At 41.1% G+C, this 17471-nt stretch overlaps 1 protein-coding gene across 1 annotated transcript in view; it reads left to right on the top strand.

The window, feature by feature from the left end:
* The window catches only part of BMX (BMX non-receptor tyrosine kinase), an 891026-nt gene that overhangs the window by 432814 nt on the left and 440741 nt on the right, over positions 1–17471 (top strand). The window contains exon 9 of the mRNA XM_085620470.1: positions 4286–4336. Within this exon, the coding sequence (XP_085476596.1) occupies positions 4286–4336 (51 nt within the window). The remainder of the gene's footprint in view (positions 1–4285; positions 4337–17471) is intronic.

Consider the following 17471-nt stretch of genomic DNA (forward strand, 5'->3'; position numbering starts at 1 on the left):
CGGAAAGGGTGAATGTGAATGAGATTAATGGGGGGGGGGAATGATATTTCGTACACTGAACATCTCACAATCTTGTTTCCAGGAGTTTTTAAAGATAAGTTAGGTTGCTTACGCGATTACACTCACAAAATTAAAATACTTCCTGACGCTGAACCCGTTGCTAGTAAAGTTAGAGGGGTACCTTTCTAAGTGCGGGAGGAGATGAAAAGTCAATTAGATAAGTTGAAAGATAAAGGCATCATCAAAGAGGTCGAAGGCACGCAATGGTTGGCCCCAGTGGTCGCAGCCAGGAAATCTGATGGTAGTCTGTGTTTATGCATAGACTTACGCTCCCTCAACAAACAGGTCGTTATGGACAGATATCCCCTCCCGAAAATCTCGAACATGCTCATGTTACTGAAGGATGCCAAGATTTTCTCCACAGTGGATCTAAAGTCGGCCTATCATCAGATAAAGTTAGATGAGAGTTCCACAGATCTAACTGCATTCATCACCCCATTTGGTACTTTCAGGTTCCTTAGACTGCCTTTCGGTTTAGTCTCGGCAGCATCAGTTTTTCAGAGGGTTTTAGAAAAGGTGTTGCGGAATCTAAGTGGTGTTAAGATATATCAGGATGACATTCTGATTTTTGCTCATGACATTGAGGAACATGACAAGATTTTGAAAGAAGTTTTAAGAAGATTCTGTGAAAACAATCTTATGGTTAAGTTAGAGAAATGTAAATTTAGAAAATCGTCCATTGATTATTTAGGTCATACCATTTCTAGCACAGGTGTAGAACCTAAGCGTGAATTGATTGAAACTATTCAGAATTTAGCCTCTCCTACTAATAAAGAAGAAGTTATGAAAATTCTGGGCATGTCAGAGTACTATAACAAGTTTGTAGAAGGGTTTCCTGGGAGAACAGTTAATATTAGGAAATTATTGTGCAAAGGAGTTGATTTTCATTGGTCTGAATTGTGTGAGGATGAATTCATTAGCTTGAAGAATAGTTTAAAGAAGACACCTAAACTTAGGGGTTTTGATCCAGCATTGAAATCAGTACTTATCAGAGATGCAAGCATGAAGGGCCTTGGTGCCGTTCTACAACAAGAGGAAGGCTAAGAAGTGAAAGTTATTTTGTTTCTCTCTTGTAGCTTGAAAGGTGCCAAACTGAGGTACTCTGTGATTGAGAGGGAGGCTTTGGCAGTTCATTGGGCCATCAAGAAGCTAAAAAATGTACTTTGGGGTACAAAGTTCTTGGTAAGGAGCGACCACACACCCTTATGTGAGGTGTTTAACAAGAAGGGCTTTGATGCTATATCTTGCAGGATTTCCAAATGGATTGAAGGTCTGTCAGCTTATGATTTCAAAGTTGAATATCTGCCTGGGGTGTGGAACTGCATTGCTGATACACTGTCCAGATTGGTTAATCTAGAGGAAGGTGAAATGGACTCAAAGGAGGAAGACTTGAATGAATGGGTATGTAATGTCGAACATGATGGGATGAAAGAAGAAAAATGTCGAAAGGCGTGTCAATCAGATGTAGAGTTTTTGGAGTTACGCTCTTTGATCAAAAAAGGTTGGTCATGCAAACCTGGTGGGAGTATAGATGATTTTTGGAATGTAAGGGATATCCTTAAGTGGAAGTTTGGTATTTAGAGGTCCAAGGTTAGTTCCACCTAAAGTGCTGCGTGAGGACTTGATAAATTTAGCCCATGGGGGCCATCAGGGAATTTACAAAACTAAAGAAAGACTTAGGCTCAACTACTGGTGGCCGGGATTGGACATTCAGGTTGAGATGATTGTTAGAGACTGCTTGCAGTGTATCTTGAGTGAAAAATTATTAAAACCTAGAGTTCAACCTATGATAATAAGAGAACGGCCCAAAGGTCCATGGCAGGAGCTTGCTCTTGACATTGTAGGCCCTGTTGTGTCTAATGGTTGTGAGATGTTTGTATTTGTCCTCATTGATATGTTTTCAAGATGGCCAGAAATCAAGTTTACAAGGAGTATTGACTCTAAACAAGTTATAATATTTTTCAAAGAAGTTTTTATACAAGAGGGTTTACCTGGTTCGCTTTTGACAGACAATGGTGTCCAATTTGTTTCTCGTGAAATGAAGGATTTTCTGCAACGCTGTTCAATTGATCACAAGTTGTGTGCTCTTTACCACCCAGAGTGCAATGGCATGGTGGAACGTTTTGAACATGTACTTAAAGAAACCATAAATATGTCAGAACAAAATTGTCTAGATTTGAAAATTGAGGTGTTTAAAAAGGTTGACACCACTGGGTATAGTCTGTTCATTCTATTGAAAAACAGGAAACCTAACACTTTAGTAGATCCATTTTGGGTAAATGTTGCGGAATCAAAAAGAAATAAGGATGTTCCCTTTCAAAACATGCGTGAGACAAATGAGGAGAGGAAGGCAATTGCTAGAAAGGAGAATTTTGATTCCAGGAAGTCTGTTAAACCAACCATTGTTAACGTAGGAGATTTGGTTATGATAAGGGCACCCATTGGTAAGAAAAGTTCTGAACAAAGTGGTCAAGGTCTTAAGAAATGCAACAAAGACTGAAGACTCTCGCATATGGAACTTAAATAGGGTGGTTGTTTTGAAAAATAAAGCACTTTTTGATGAAAACAATGACAAAAACAAGGGGGACACAGCTGAGCCACATTCCACATCTACTCCCTTGCAAAGGAAAAGCAGGAAAAGATCTGTACCTTCTAAATTCAAAGATTTTGATATGGATGTTTGAGATATGTTACCTCTTTAATATTTTGGTTTTTTTGTATTAGTTTTTATTGTATGGGAGGAAGGTGTGTAATATTGTACCTTTTACTTAATGTTTATAGCTGTTTTTTAAGACCATTAGTTGTTGTTTAAGCGGCACCATAGCAATGGAATGTATGTGTGTGGCCAGCAAGTCAGTTGCACCTGATTGGATCAAGCTGATGGATGGGACATTTCCGTCTCCTGAATAAACTTATTTTTGTTCATCATCCTGGAGAATATTCTTGATTTTACAATTTTGCTGTCGTGGAAGCACAGTACACGACCCCCCACACCAGCCTATCCTATCACTGCCCTTCCCCTGCGTCTGCATGTGACCAGGCCCCCAGAGACAACTCTGTGGAATATCCGCTCAATGAAGCGCTCACAGAAAAGACAAATTAATAATTGCCACAAAGTACTGAAACAGTTAACCAGTGCACCAAATCAGATTTCAACTTACCATGTAGGGTAAGGGGGAATCATTCTCAATATTGAAACAGGAAAAAACAAGCAGGCCATTGCGAGTGGAGTATGCAAATTATGGGTATAAAGGTAGGAGTAACTAGGCTTTAGAGAAAAGTAAGACCAGGATAAAACTACCAGGGGGCAATAACTTTGCCTGCCTAGGGAGTGGGATTCACAGCCCTGTGATTTGGACTGTGATAAGGAAGACCAGGCAAGGAGGTGCTATGGTTTGAAGTGATGTAACTTTTCCTCACAAGAATCCTTACTGCTCTAAGTCCCAAAAGGACATGTTATTGTCATTGGATAAGGACATGTGAAGGGACCGTAGGCCTAAGAATAAGAACTAAAATTACCTCTAACCGCATTTGCCAGAGTTGTAGCAGTGCTGTAAGGAAATTGATACAATATTAACTTGCTGTGGTTTACCGTGAGCATTACCACCAACCTGTAACTGGAAGGAACTGCCCGTGCAAAACAGTATGACGTACTATTAACATGGGCAAGACCTGTCTAAAGCCATTCTTTTTACTAATTATCATTAAGGTTATAATAGTGTGCAGAAACAGAATTCATACTCGGTGATAATGTTATTTACTCTGACCTGTTTTTGCATCCCTTATTACTAAGTTTAGCATCGAATTGATGTGATACGAGTGTTCTTCAAAATCCTTCACCTGATAGTCCATTTTCGGTTGGTATGTGGCCGACAATCTGCTTTGAACACTTGAGAATAATTGCCAAGGGCGTTGAACTGATCCCTTTCTCATCTCCTATAGATTATGCTCAATTCCTAGAATTGCCCTGTCCTTTTTCTCATGAGTCACACTTAGCTCATTGCCTTCGCTGACATTTGAAAAGCGCTCTGAGCAGGGTAATGTTACAATTACCTTTAAATGACTTTAAAAATGTATTATACTGATATAGCAGGTTGGCTCAACAACCTTTCGCTTATTTTCTCAGCTCATGTTAGCTCCACTGATATCACTAAAGCAACTTTACAGGTTCGAAGGGTCAAACTGCAATGTATTCTCACAACTGTTTTCATGTTATTTATTGTAGGAATAAAGGAACGCCAGGTGCAACAGACGATGATAACATTGAGAATTTTGAGTAAGTGTTGACTTTTGTGATTCTGAGTACTGTGACGGGTTACCTAAAACACTCTTAGTCAACGTAACCTATAGTTCTTCTCAAACTGTATTTTTAAAATGAGTACACATTGTAAAATTGGTTTCATGTTCGATGGCAAGTTTTACACAAAGACGAGCTAGGTTGTCATGAAGGAATGTCCAAGGGGAGATATACCGGCTGATGTAGTCTCGAACATTCCATCAAAAAGTTAGGCGCAGTAACAACTGCCAAGATGATGCCATGGAGGTGGAGCTCTCTGGCGCCGTTACCTTGATGGGAAAATCAGTGCATTTTCAGGACTATTTCTCTGACACCAGCACATGTGTAGAAAGATTCCTACAACTTGTGTTTCAGGTTCACAACAAAATGTTAAGTTCCGAAGTACCTCTCGAATTCACGTCAGCAGTAAAATGTTTCTCTGTCCACAGGACATCTTGTTGCAGCATAAATCCCCACCAGGGGGCATATCAACAAGGAGCTGCATTTCATCCCAGAGATATCGCGTTATTATCAATGCTTATCTCCAAGGCGATAAATAAGGCAGCGATAGCGGCGAAATGCGAGCTTATCGCTGGAAATCCAGCGATAACACTACAGCGATAGGGAATCCATTGTTGATACGCCATGGTGGTCGTAGGCAGGCTATCCACCTCCCTTTATACACAGAGCTAAGTCTGAAATTTAGCAGATGTAAGCTGACGGCGTTAACCCCGGTAAGCGCTGATTTTTATGTCGCTATAGGTGTCAGGGTCCGGCTTGTTTATACCGCGATGTGCGCTTAGCAACTTTTTCACAGTTTTTTTCAGAGGGAATGCCTTCTTTGCATCTCATTAGAGATGCAATGCGAGGCATTAGTGAAACGCCGGCTGATACCAGGAAACACTGCGCTGATGCCTATTAGTGTGTCCTTGCTAATAGTGAGGTAATTCAATTGCTGCTTTTCGCCCGGAAACGGCTGTTAAAGCAGCGTTGTTGGCCTTGATGATATGCCCCCAGATAAGTTTGATCTAATTAGCCTTGTAAATTGAGTCAACACGAGGCTAGCGACGCAAGTCCTAGAAACAAAATGGAGGAAACAAGAAATCTAGACAAAACTGGCGACAAGTCCCTCCAAAATACCTTTGTCAAACAGAGCGGTTCAAGGCATCAGTAGGGAGGGCTTCTCTCCCTTTCTAATTGAGACAAGTTCCTTCATTAAAGTGTCTGGAACATGGTATTTTAACACTTACAAAGGACAGCTGGAAGTGATGACTCCTGAACCTATAGTATTCTAACATTTCAATGCTTTTCCCTTCTAGATTTTACTTCAGTGAGATTCATTCCATTTCTCAGGAATATGGTCGGTGGGAAAAATCTAGCCAATAATCTGAAGCACCCCGACAATCAATATGCTGCCTCCTTTGTTAATTGTGCTGAACTGTCTCTACCTTCTAATACCACCCTTGAACCTACAAAGTCAGCCCCTAAACCTACAAAATGGATCTCCGCCCCTGAGCATTTGTCTGCTGCAGACCGCTTGTTGGACTTGATTCCAGTATTCTGTAAACAACTTCTTTCTCAAAAGAGAACTGTGCTGCAAAGTGAGGCCAATCTTGCTTCCCTTTCCTTGTCTTTCTGCAAATATTCCTTCACTGGCACCTGTTGTCTCTAAATTAGCAGAGCTGTTGTACCGCTTTGATTTTCTGCAAATTCAGTGCCCATAAAGCGCTAGCTAATTGAACAAAGTCAACTGCAGAGGCTAGCCCATCAAATCAATACATTTAAATAATGTGAAAATCAATAGACTCCACAAGGGATACAAAGGGTGGTTACATTTTCAAATCATAAAGGTTTATTAAAAGGTTAACACATTGAAAATCATCAAATTAAAATGAATCTTTGATCAGTCACCATCATCAAAAGTTTATTCGGTTTTTCAAACAAAACCATAAAAGTCATCCAAACATCAGTAAATCTGCACATAAGTACAAAATTGCGATACAGTACATCCATTGTGGTCTAAAAACAGAGTAAAAATTGTAAATCCCGATGCCAAGGTTAGTCACAGCTTGACCTAAGCCTGATGGCAGCCCTTAAAAACCAAAGTGTGTACAAAACGGTGTTGTTAGAGAGGAGTTGTAAAAAGAGAAAAGCAGGTCTCATCCTTGTAAAACAAGCCTTTTAAAAAATAGGGATAATAAAAGAATTTCTGGGAACCTCAACAAAAATACAAAACATTAAAAAGTGCATCATGTCCGGAGGAGACTGACCGTCGCAGCCACAGGGCATGAGGCACTGCCCTCCATGAACACCATGTGGTTGTGCCAAGAGATAGTGAAAAAGATCACGCTGCAATCTAGTCAGTAGAAACCGATCGTGAATGCCTTTGAGCCCTAAAAGATATGGTTCAGTAGTTGGTACAGTTTTTAATGCGGTATACCTATGCACTGTGGGCTTGCACAACTCTGTTTCCTCTATGTCACAGCAACGCCTTCTAAGAAAACACTCTTAAGCCCAGGTAAAGTCCCTCTTGCATATAATTTCGGGGTTATCAAATAGATTTGCCCTTCCTAGCCTACAAAGGCCTACTCTTATATACTGGAGCCAATGAATGTGAGTGACGTGAACAAGGGAAAGTCAGTCCTTTAAAATCTCCTTGCCAAGAGCATTTTCGTGCTTGGCCCAAATCTTTAACCACAATGCTAGTGGGCGGAAAGCCAATTCATCTGAGAAAAAGGCCATCCCCAGTTCTTTATGTGCAACATAGGGCAGGGTACTCTGCAGTACTGAGAGAACCCATCTCAGGAAAGTATTTTCTGCAATTACCAAGCTCTCCAATCCAATGTGACCCCATATCTTGCTCCCACAAATGGCATTTGCAATGCATTTTGCTCTATAAATCTTCAAAAGGGCCCCTATCAGTTACCCCCCCCCCCCTCTGGAAGCAAAGTTAAAAACAGCTGCGGTTGTTCTGACCAGGTCCCCTTTCTTACGAGTAATCAAAGGGCCCCAACTCAGTGTGTCATCAAACACTACTCCCAGATAAGAGAAGACGTTTGTCTTGGGTATTGACAAGGTTCCTTTCTTAAAGGTAGATGGCTTAGCTGTGTGAGATCCCACCTGCATAACAAAAGATTTGGTTTGATTAACCATCAGGTCTAATCTTTGATCTGTAAAAGAATATATTAGGTAAATATGAAGTTCAAATTGATCAAATCATATAAATGAAAGACAAATCAGTTTAAACTTGTCTGAATAGGAAAAGGTTAAGTAAAAGAAGTTCTCCCATAAAGAGAGCACCCTACTCTGCTTTAAGTTGTCGTGAAGTGGGCAAAAGCATGTCTTTACGCATTCTGGAATAGTTCTACTCTGCACTAGATTAAATCACGCATTTCTAATATTTGCTACACCTACACATGGTTTCCATTCAAAAATTGTTGCAATAAGGTAAAGTATAAAAATACAGTAGTTAAATCAGTTTTTCAGGCTCCGACACAATGAAGCTTCTCTAAGCAACAGTTCAATTTACAGTTATCTGCAAATTAACAAGTTACATTGAACCAGCCTGTACTTTGCATGTGCTCTGTAACTGCTTGTTGAAACATTCTACAGTCATCACCTAAAGGAAAACATTTCACATGAGACCAAAAATAAGGACACATCGCATATGTAAATGTGAGTTTGTCTTCTCCTAGAAGTAGAGCTATACACGTGGTATGAACAAGATGGTCGCCACAGATGTTTGAACAGTGGAAACCATTTTTATACTTAAATTAATGTCACCAATCATAAAATGATATCCTTTAAGAGAACAGTGGTACTGAAAACAACGAAAATCAAAATACTTCAATTCTTCTTTATTCAGAAGAGAGTTCATGAAATGATGAAGAAGTTGCAAATAGAAGATTTCGAATGCTTGATATTCAAAACAAAGTTATTCCCAATGCATTTCGGGTGTGCTGAGCACCCTTCTTCAGGGGAAATCTACAATAAATGTATACAAACATATACTGAGAAAAACATACATGAATGTCTCATCGTAATCAAACATTTAATAGAAAAACGGCCTTATAATTGCCGGGAGGAAAGGTTTTAAATAGTAGAGGAGATAATTATGAGGAAGTGAGATAGACATGATGATTTCACAAAAAAGCGGCCAGATGCAGTGGCTAGAGACACCAAGTGACTGTCGTGAGTGAATACTGTCGACGGGTTGTTGATTGTGTCATAGGAAGGAACGAGTTGAGAAAAAAAGAAGAAACCCATGGTGATGAAAAACGGGTGATAACCAGAATCAAAAGATTAAGCAGTGATTGAGAAAATAAACGAAAGTGGAAGAAAAATGAAATAAACGAAAGTGGAAGAAAAATGAAAAATGAAAAGAAGCGCGTAGAATGAATGTGTTACCTTGAAATCACAGTCACGGTGATAAAACCCGCGTGTGACTAAGCTGATAGCCAATGATCAAATACACAGTGATGCAGTCAGCAATCTCTCGCTGGCGGTGGTTTTGGGTGTCTTTTCCCAGTTACTGTAAGGTAATGTAAAGGCCTGAGTGACTCACATAATGGATGGAGATAAAAACTGTGCCAATTGTGATGCTGTAGGATCGTGTCTCCCACCTATGTGTGCTGAGAGCAACGGATACCTTGCTTGAGGCTCGACAACAGGTGACGACCAGAATCTATTCAGAATATATCAAAAATGCAGAGAAAAGACTAAGGGAATCATGTACGCGAGAAAAATGGCTCTGTGAAAATAAACTTACTGTTGTGAAATCGTAAGAATCCAGTAATCGTGTGTCCCGGTGTAAGCGCTGGCGAAATTGGCTATGTCCGTTACGTGACAGCGTGATGGTGCATGTGACTCATAAAGGCCAGTAATGTGGCGCGTTACGTCAAGCGTTATAGGCATGAAAGTAGGACTGATGTTAAGCAAAAGAGAACAGTGCAGCCATCTTTATGTGATGCGGAGAATGTGGTTAGATTTAACACCGTGTGATCACGAACCCCAAACCCAAAGCCAAGAACTTTGTGCCACGTGAATTACCTAGTTTTTCTTGAATAATCAGAAATTGACAGATAAATGCATTATGAAAACATACTGAAACGTGCAATATAAACATTCTGATGTCCACATGATACAAAATTGTAGGCTGAACTCTGCCATTTTTGAAAAACGTTCACATGCTAAAAGTTGAACAAGAGCGGTTAACCTACATTGATGATGGCAATCCATACTATCCACTAATGGTGCCCTCAGTTGATGTAAAAATAACAGTATGTTGCTCATGGTGAGAACGCAGCACATATGAGATAATCGTCATGTGTAAACAACTTGAAAAATATAATAATGACATCATTAAACTTAACAACAACTGAATTAAAACCAAAGACAATCTGTAAGTCAAAACAACATGTCCGAAAAAGACTGGAGTTGTGTGGTTGCGTATGCATGCTGATTGCAGCGGGTATTGCTAAAAATGGTGCTTGCGGAACACCATGTAATACCTGATGTGAGTGGTGCCTAGTAGTGCATCTGGAGTATGCCATAACTGCAATAAGAAGCTTGCGGTCAGTATACAGGGCTGTCCCTAGAGGAAACAAGAAAGTTCCAATTTGTCATTGAGACCTTTTGGAACCATGGTATCGAGATACCTGATCCAAAAGGTTTCCCTTTGTGTGATGTATCTAGACATGTCTCTGTCGGTGTGTTTAGTAATGATCTCTAACACAGAGAATCTAAGTTGTGCGATGGAATGATGTGCTGATATCCAGTGGCTAGCTAATGGAGAATTGAGTGAGCTTGTCCTGATTCTACTTTTGTGTTCTGTGATGCGTGTCCTTAGTGTCCTTTCTGTTTTGCCAACGTAATGTAAAGCACATGGGCAACAGATCACATAAATGACATTATGTGTGTTACAATTGGCAGTGAATCTTAGTTGTATTGACCGGCCAGACCACGGATGTGGTATGGAGTGCCCAACGAGAACATTATTGCAGTGAGAACAGTTGTGGCATTTTTGCATGCCTTTGTGTGGACCGGAATCAACGATAGGTTTACTCGTCAGGAGATCTCTAAGATTCCTGGATCTTTTTTAAGCAAAAATGGGAGGATGCTAAAAAAGATTATGAAAATCAGGTTCCGCCTGAAGCAAATCCCATCTGCGTAAGATGGATTTTCTTAATGATAGGTGATTGAGTAGAAAATGTAGATACGAACACCTCTCTTGGACATGGAGATTTCTCCATTTTGTCAAGTAATCGCTCTCTGGGAATGTCATCTGCTCGTTTAACTGATGCCTCAACTACAGTGTTGGGATACCCTCGATCTAAAAAGTTTTGCTTGGAGGACATCAATGAAGTTGTGTATCGTTCTTGATTGGAGGAGATGCGCTTAATACGCAAAAATTGAGAATATGGAAGATGTCTCTTTAAGGTGTCAGGGTGCAAGCTACTGAACAGTAGTGTGTTGTTGCAATCTGTGGCTTTTTTGAAGACTGTAGTGACTAAATTAGTACCTTGCAATTCAATGTTGACATCCAGGTAAGAAATCTTCTGTGTGTCTAGAGTGTATGTGAATTGGATCCTAGGGTTTATATCATTTAGCCCACTAAGGTTGGTTGTCAATAGGCTTTTGCTGCCCTGCCATATGATGAAGATGTCGTCGATGTATCGACGATACATGATTAGATGGTCTGTCCACCGTGGGTCGTTGAGAATGTTTTCTTGCTCAAACCTCATCATAAATGTGTTGGTGTAGCTGGGTGCCCCTGCAAAACCCATGGAGGTACCATTGGTCTGTAAAAAGAATTTCTCATTCCATTTGAAGTAGCTGTTGAACAAGCTGAACTGCAAGATTTCCAGAAGGAAGATCTTGTCAGCCTGAATGTTTTCCTGTTGTAGTAGTGCCCACTCTATGGCCTCGATGCCTTCGGAGTGAGGTATCGAGGTATAGAGTGATACAACGTCAATGGTGCCCAACCAAATTTCTTTGGAAGGTGGCAAGACTAAATCTCTGAGTAATTTCAGGAAATGAGTCGTGTCCTGTACATAAGTAGCTCCAGATTGTACAAAAGGTTGTAGGAACGTGTCGAGATATTGTCCAAGTGGTTCATGGATCGAGTTGTAGGCTGACACAATAGGTCTAAAAGGAGGATCAGAGATACTTTTGTGTATTTTGGGCAACATATATATGACAGGTCTGCGGGGAAATTGTGAGTATAGAAAATCACGTGTTTTTTCTGAAATCCATGCCATATCAAGAGCATGTGACAATAGTTTCCATAGTGTTTCCTGAAGTTCTGTTGTGGGATCCTTGGTCAGGATCAAATATGTGGTTTGGTCTGAAAGCATGGTGTAAATTTTAGATTCGTAAAAATTGCGATCCATAACAACTAGTGCTCCCCCCTTGTCTGCCGAGAGACACACTATGGACTCGTTCATTCTCAATGATCGTAATGCCTTCTTGTTCATAGGAGTGAGGTTGCTACGTTTGTGAGATGCAACTGGTATCTCAGCTAAATCTTTTTTGACCAATGTTTCAAAAGAATCAATGACCTTGTGAGAAATAGGTGCAATGTATCTGCTTTTGGGTTTGAATTCCTTGAATTCAGATGTTGATGTTTGTGTGTATTCCACATTGGAAAAGAAATACCTTAATCTCAGTTTTCTCAAAAATTTGTACAAATCTATTTCAGTGTCCAAGGCTCTGGTGTAATGCGTAGGTACAAATGATGTACCTTTCTTAAGAACTGCCATTTGTGGTCTGGTTAATGTGATGGAGGAGATGTTAATCACTGACTCCTCTTCTGTCTCTGCCCTGTGGTGGTGTGTTTGGTGTTGTCTGTCGCCCCTGCGGGTTTTGCTGGTTCTATGTGTGTAGATGTTGTTGTTATCGGTGCATTGTTTGCTGCAGGACTTGTCTCTAAAAAAGAAACCTTGGAGGTAGATGTAGACGGAACATCTGAAGATACAGATGCTGTCGCTGTAGATACAGGTGGACGTGATATGCGAGTTTCACTCACTGAAACCAGGCTTTCTTCGGAAGAAGTGTTCCCAGGTCTCTGATATGCACGCCTCTGCGCGTAGACCTCAGCCCATGAGTAAACCTCATCCAGCTTGTAGTTTATGGTGTCGCGCCTGAATTTGCGCACCTTGCGTTCATGGATTTCTTTGGCATAAGAATCCAATTTATTGTTGATTTCCTCCAGAGATTTAACCCATGAATCACCCTCCATACGTGTTTTTAGCGAGTTTTGTAATTCATTTATCTCCAGTTCTAGACTAACTAAGACACTCGATAGTTCCTCTACAATTATAAGAATAAGGTCCAGAGTGCACTTGTTCAAAATGGAATACCACTTGTCCATTAACTTCTTATTCATCTTAAACATCATCGGTTTGATGGATAAACGTAATCCTCTAGGGATTCTGCTAGCCTTGTTGTACTGAACCAAAGTGGTTGCGTGCAACATTTGGTTTATCTCACGCCTCATCAAATACTCTAACTGTCTAAACTGCTGTGTTGTTGAACCTAGAGTAAGATCGAATGAGCGAACCACCCTGATAAGACCGTATATCTCATGTGCCTCTGTTTCGCTGTCTAGAACTGGAGATAAATGAATTACAAAACTCGCTAAAAACACGTATGGAGGGTGATTCATGGGTTAAATCTCTGCTTTACATTGTGTTAGAGATCATTACTAAACACACCGACAGAGACATGTCTAGATACATCACACAAAGGGAAACCTTTTGGATCAGGTATCTCGATACCATGATTCCAAAAGGTCTCAATGACAAATTGGAACTTTCTTGTTTCCTCTAGGGACAGCCCTGTATACTGACCGCAAGCTTTTTATTGCAGTTATGGCATACTCCAGATGCACTACTAGGCACCACTCACATCAGGTTTTACACGGTGTTCCACAAGCACTATTTTTAGCAATACCCGCTGCAATCAGCATGCATACGCAACCACACAACTCCAGTCTTTTTCGGACATGTTGTTTTGACTTAAAGATTGTCTTTGGTTTTAATTCTGTTGTTGTTAAGTTTAATGATGTCATTATTATATTTTTCAAGTTGTTTACACATGACGATTAACTCATATGTGCTGCGTTCTCACCATGAGCAATATACTGTTATTTTTAAATCAACCGAGGGCACCATTAGTGGATAGTATGGATTGCCATCATCAATGTAGGTTAACCGCTCTTGTTCAACTTTTAGCATGTGAACGTTTTTCAAAAACGGCAGAGTGCAGCCTACAATTTTGTATCATGTGGACATCAGAATGTTTATATTGCACGTTTCAGTATGTTTTCATAATGCATTTATCTGTCAATTTCTGATTATTCAAGAAAAAGTAGATAATTCACGTGGCACAAAGTTCTTGGCTTTGGGTTTGGGGTTCGTGATCACACGGTGTTAAGTCTAACCACATTCTCGGCATCACATAAAGATGGCTGCACAGTTCTCTTTTGCTTAACATCAGTCCTATTTTCATGCCTATAACGCTTGACGTAACGCGCCACATTACTGGCCTTTATGAGTCACATGCACCATCACGCTGTCACGTAACGGACATGGCCAATTTCGCCAGCGCTTACACCGGGACACACGATACTGGATTCTTACGATTTCACAACAGTAAGTTTATTTTCACAGAGCTATTTTTCTCGCGCACATGATTCCCTTAGTCTTTTCTCATACAACCACTCTTTCTCTGCATTTTTTATATATTCTGAATAGATTCTGGTCGTCACCTGTTGTCGAGCCTCAAGCAAGGTATCCGTTGCTCTCAGCACACACAGGTGAGAGACATGATCCTACAGCATTACAATTGGCACAGTTTTTATCTACATCCATTATGTGAGTCACTCAGGCATTTACTTTACCTTACAGTAACTGGGATAAGACACCCAAAACCACCACCAGCGAGAGATTGCTGACTGCATCACTGTGTATTTGATCATTGGCTATCAGCTTAGTCACACACGGGTTTCATCACCGTGACTGTGATTTCAAGGGAACACATTCATTCTACGCGCTTCTTTTCATTTTTCATTTTTCTTCCACTTTCTTTTATTTCATTTTTCTTCCACTTTCGTTTATTTTCTCAATCACTGCTTAATCTTTTGATTCTGGTTATCACCCGTTTTTCATCACCATGGGTTTCTTCTTTTTTTCTCAACTCGTTCCTTCCTATGACACAATCAACAAACCGTCGACAGTATTCACTCACGACAGTCACTTGGTGTCTCTAGCCACTGCATCTGGCCGCTTTTTTGTGAAATCATCATGTCTATCTCACTTCTTCATAATTATCTCCTCTACTATTTAAAACCTTTCCTCCCGGCAATTATAAGGCCGTTTTTCTATTAAATGTTTGATTACGATGAGACATTCATGTATGTTTTTCTCAGAATATGTTTGTATACATTTATTGTAGATTTCCCTTGAAGAAAGGTGCTCAGCACACCCGAAATGCATTGGGAATAACTTTGTTTTGAATATCAAGAATTTGAAATCTTCTATTTGCAACTTCTTCATCATTTCATGAACTCTCTTCTGAATAAAGAAGAATTGGAGTATTTTGATTTTCGTTGTTTTCAGTACCACTGTTCTCTTAAAGGATATAATTTTATGATTGGTGACATTAATTTAAGTATAAAAATGGTTTCCACTGTTCAGATCATTGTATAAACAATTTGTGAACACTCATGATTGTGTACCCCCGGTAGTGCTTACTTTGTCCAGAACTACTTGGTCCTAGTTTATTTGCTTCTTTTGAACTGGTGGTCAGGTGGAACCACCCCAAAGCGAGCACACCAACCTTAATATTTTAAGACACATGGGGCCTCATGTAGGTAGCCAAATACCGGTCGGTAACGGCCGATTTTCGGTAATTATACCGTTACCGACCGGTATTTTGGCTTTTGAGATGTAGGGGGAGAATTTCTGTATTCGGAATTTACCGAATCTGTAAAATTACCGATTCGGTAAAATTACCGATTCGGTAATTTTACCGATTCGGTAAATTCCGAATACAGAAATGAGATGTAGGGGGACTGTGTGGTGTGTGTGTGTGTGTATTTACCGATTCGGTAATGAGGCATACCTTCCCACCAATGGGAAGGTATGCCTCATTACCGAATCAGTAAATACCGATTCGGTAATTACCGAATTTTTCCGAATCGGTAATATTTACCGACCAATTACCTACATAGCATTTACCACTTCATAAATACCGAATCGGTATGATTCGGTATTTATGAAGTGGTAAATGCCAGCCCCCCTACATAAGGCCCATGATGTTTAATTGATACTTTGAATACTCTGAGTGCACTACAGTTAGTTAGTTAGTTAGTTAATGACATTTGTTAAGCGCTTGGTTGCACAGAGAACAGTGCGTCCCCGCGCTGACAATCCTACCAACATCTCTTCAGCTTAGCTCACAGAGGGTGAGCACTAGGGCCAGGGACATACTATGCTGAATTTGTCTTGGGGAAAAGATGGGTTTTCAGCCTCTGTCTGAACCTGGTTTCACACGGCTCCATCCTCAATTCGATGGGTAGGTCATTCCAGTCTTTGCTGGCATGGTGTCTAAAGGAACGTCCTCCCATCCTTGCTCTGTGTATCCGTGGCACCACTAATAGCATGCTGCCCATCGACCTCAGAGGGCGTGAGGGGCGATAGACTGGAAGCAAGTCCTGGAGATATGGAGGTGCTTTTTTGTGAGCTATACGGTGGGTGATGCACATAGTTTTAAATTTGATTCGTTCCTTTATTGGGAGCCAGTGCAGGGAACGTAATGCATGTTTCCCAGAGGCTCTCCTAGGGAGGTTAAGGACCAGCCTGGCAGCTGCGTTCTGGACGCGTTGTAGCTGTGTTAGGCCTTTTTTGCTGAGTCCACATAGGAGGGAGTTCCCATAGTCTAAATGGGAGGTGACCAAGGCATGTACCATAGTTTTTCTGGAGCTGGGGGGCAATAGGTCCAGGATTTTCCTCAGGACCTTCAAGAGGCCATAGCATTTTCCGGCAACCTTACCAACATGATTGGTAAAGGCTAGATTAGAGTCCAGAAGAAAGCCAAGGTTTTTAACTGTGTCTACCGGGGCCGGGACAGGGCCCAGTTCAATGGGCCACCAGGCAGAAGTCCAGATGGAAGGACAGGGACCTACGATATGAACTTCCGTCTTATTACCATTAAGGCGGAGATAGTTCTGTTTCATCCAGCCGTCAAGTGCCACCAAGCAGGCCGAGAAATTCTCAGCATCCACAACTGGATCACGGGACAGATTGATCATCAGTTGTGTATCGTCTGCATAGGAGACTATTGCAACACCATATGACTCCACCAATTTGGCAAGGGGTTCCATGTACAGGTTAAATAATGTGGGGCTCAAAATCGAGCCCTGTGGAACCCCTTGCCTGAGACATCTTACACTGGATTTACATGGTGGACAATGCACTTGAAATCTCCTGTTCTTAAGGAAGGAAACCAACCACTCATGTGCAGGTCCGGTTATTCCCTTTTCATTCAGGCGGTCCAGTAATACGGGGTGTGATACGGTGTCAAACGCCGCACTTAAGTCCAGTAGGACCAGTGCGGCCGTGTGACCCTCATCCGCCTTACCCCGCAGCAGTTCTGTCGATAGGAGGAGGGCGGTCTCTGTCGAGTGTTTGGCTCTGAATCCCGACTGAGACGTGTGGAGGAGCTTGTTTTCCTCCACAAAGCTCACCAGCTGTCGGTTAACCAATTTTTCTACTACCTTCGCACAGTAGGGAAGGAGGGAGATTGGTCTCAGGTTGTCTAATTGCGTTATGCTTATGTGGGCTTTCTTTTTTATTGGGACGACTTGGGCCAGTTTCCAGCTATCCGGAACTAGACATTCCTGGAAGGAAAGCGAGGCCATGTCACCTATATGCTTCGCTACCTGGGGAAGATGACTGCGAAGAATCCTCGCTGGTACCGCATCTAAGGGAGAGCCCGAGTGAATGTCCGATAGGATGTTGATAAGCTCCTCTGCTTGGGGAACCACAAATTTCCTAAGTTCTTCCCTGACCTTATTTCCGCAGTTGGGGTCAGGCAGATTTGTAGCTTCAGAGTTAGTCTGAAACGATGCATA

Source organism: Triturus cristatus, chromosome 8, assembly GCF_964204655.1.
Source record: "Triturus cristatus chromosome 8, aTriCri1.1, whole genome shotgun sequence".
Classification (NCBI taxonomy): domain Eukaryota; kingdom Metazoa; phylum Chordata; class Amphibia; order Caudata; family Salamandridae; genus Triturus; species Triturus cristatus.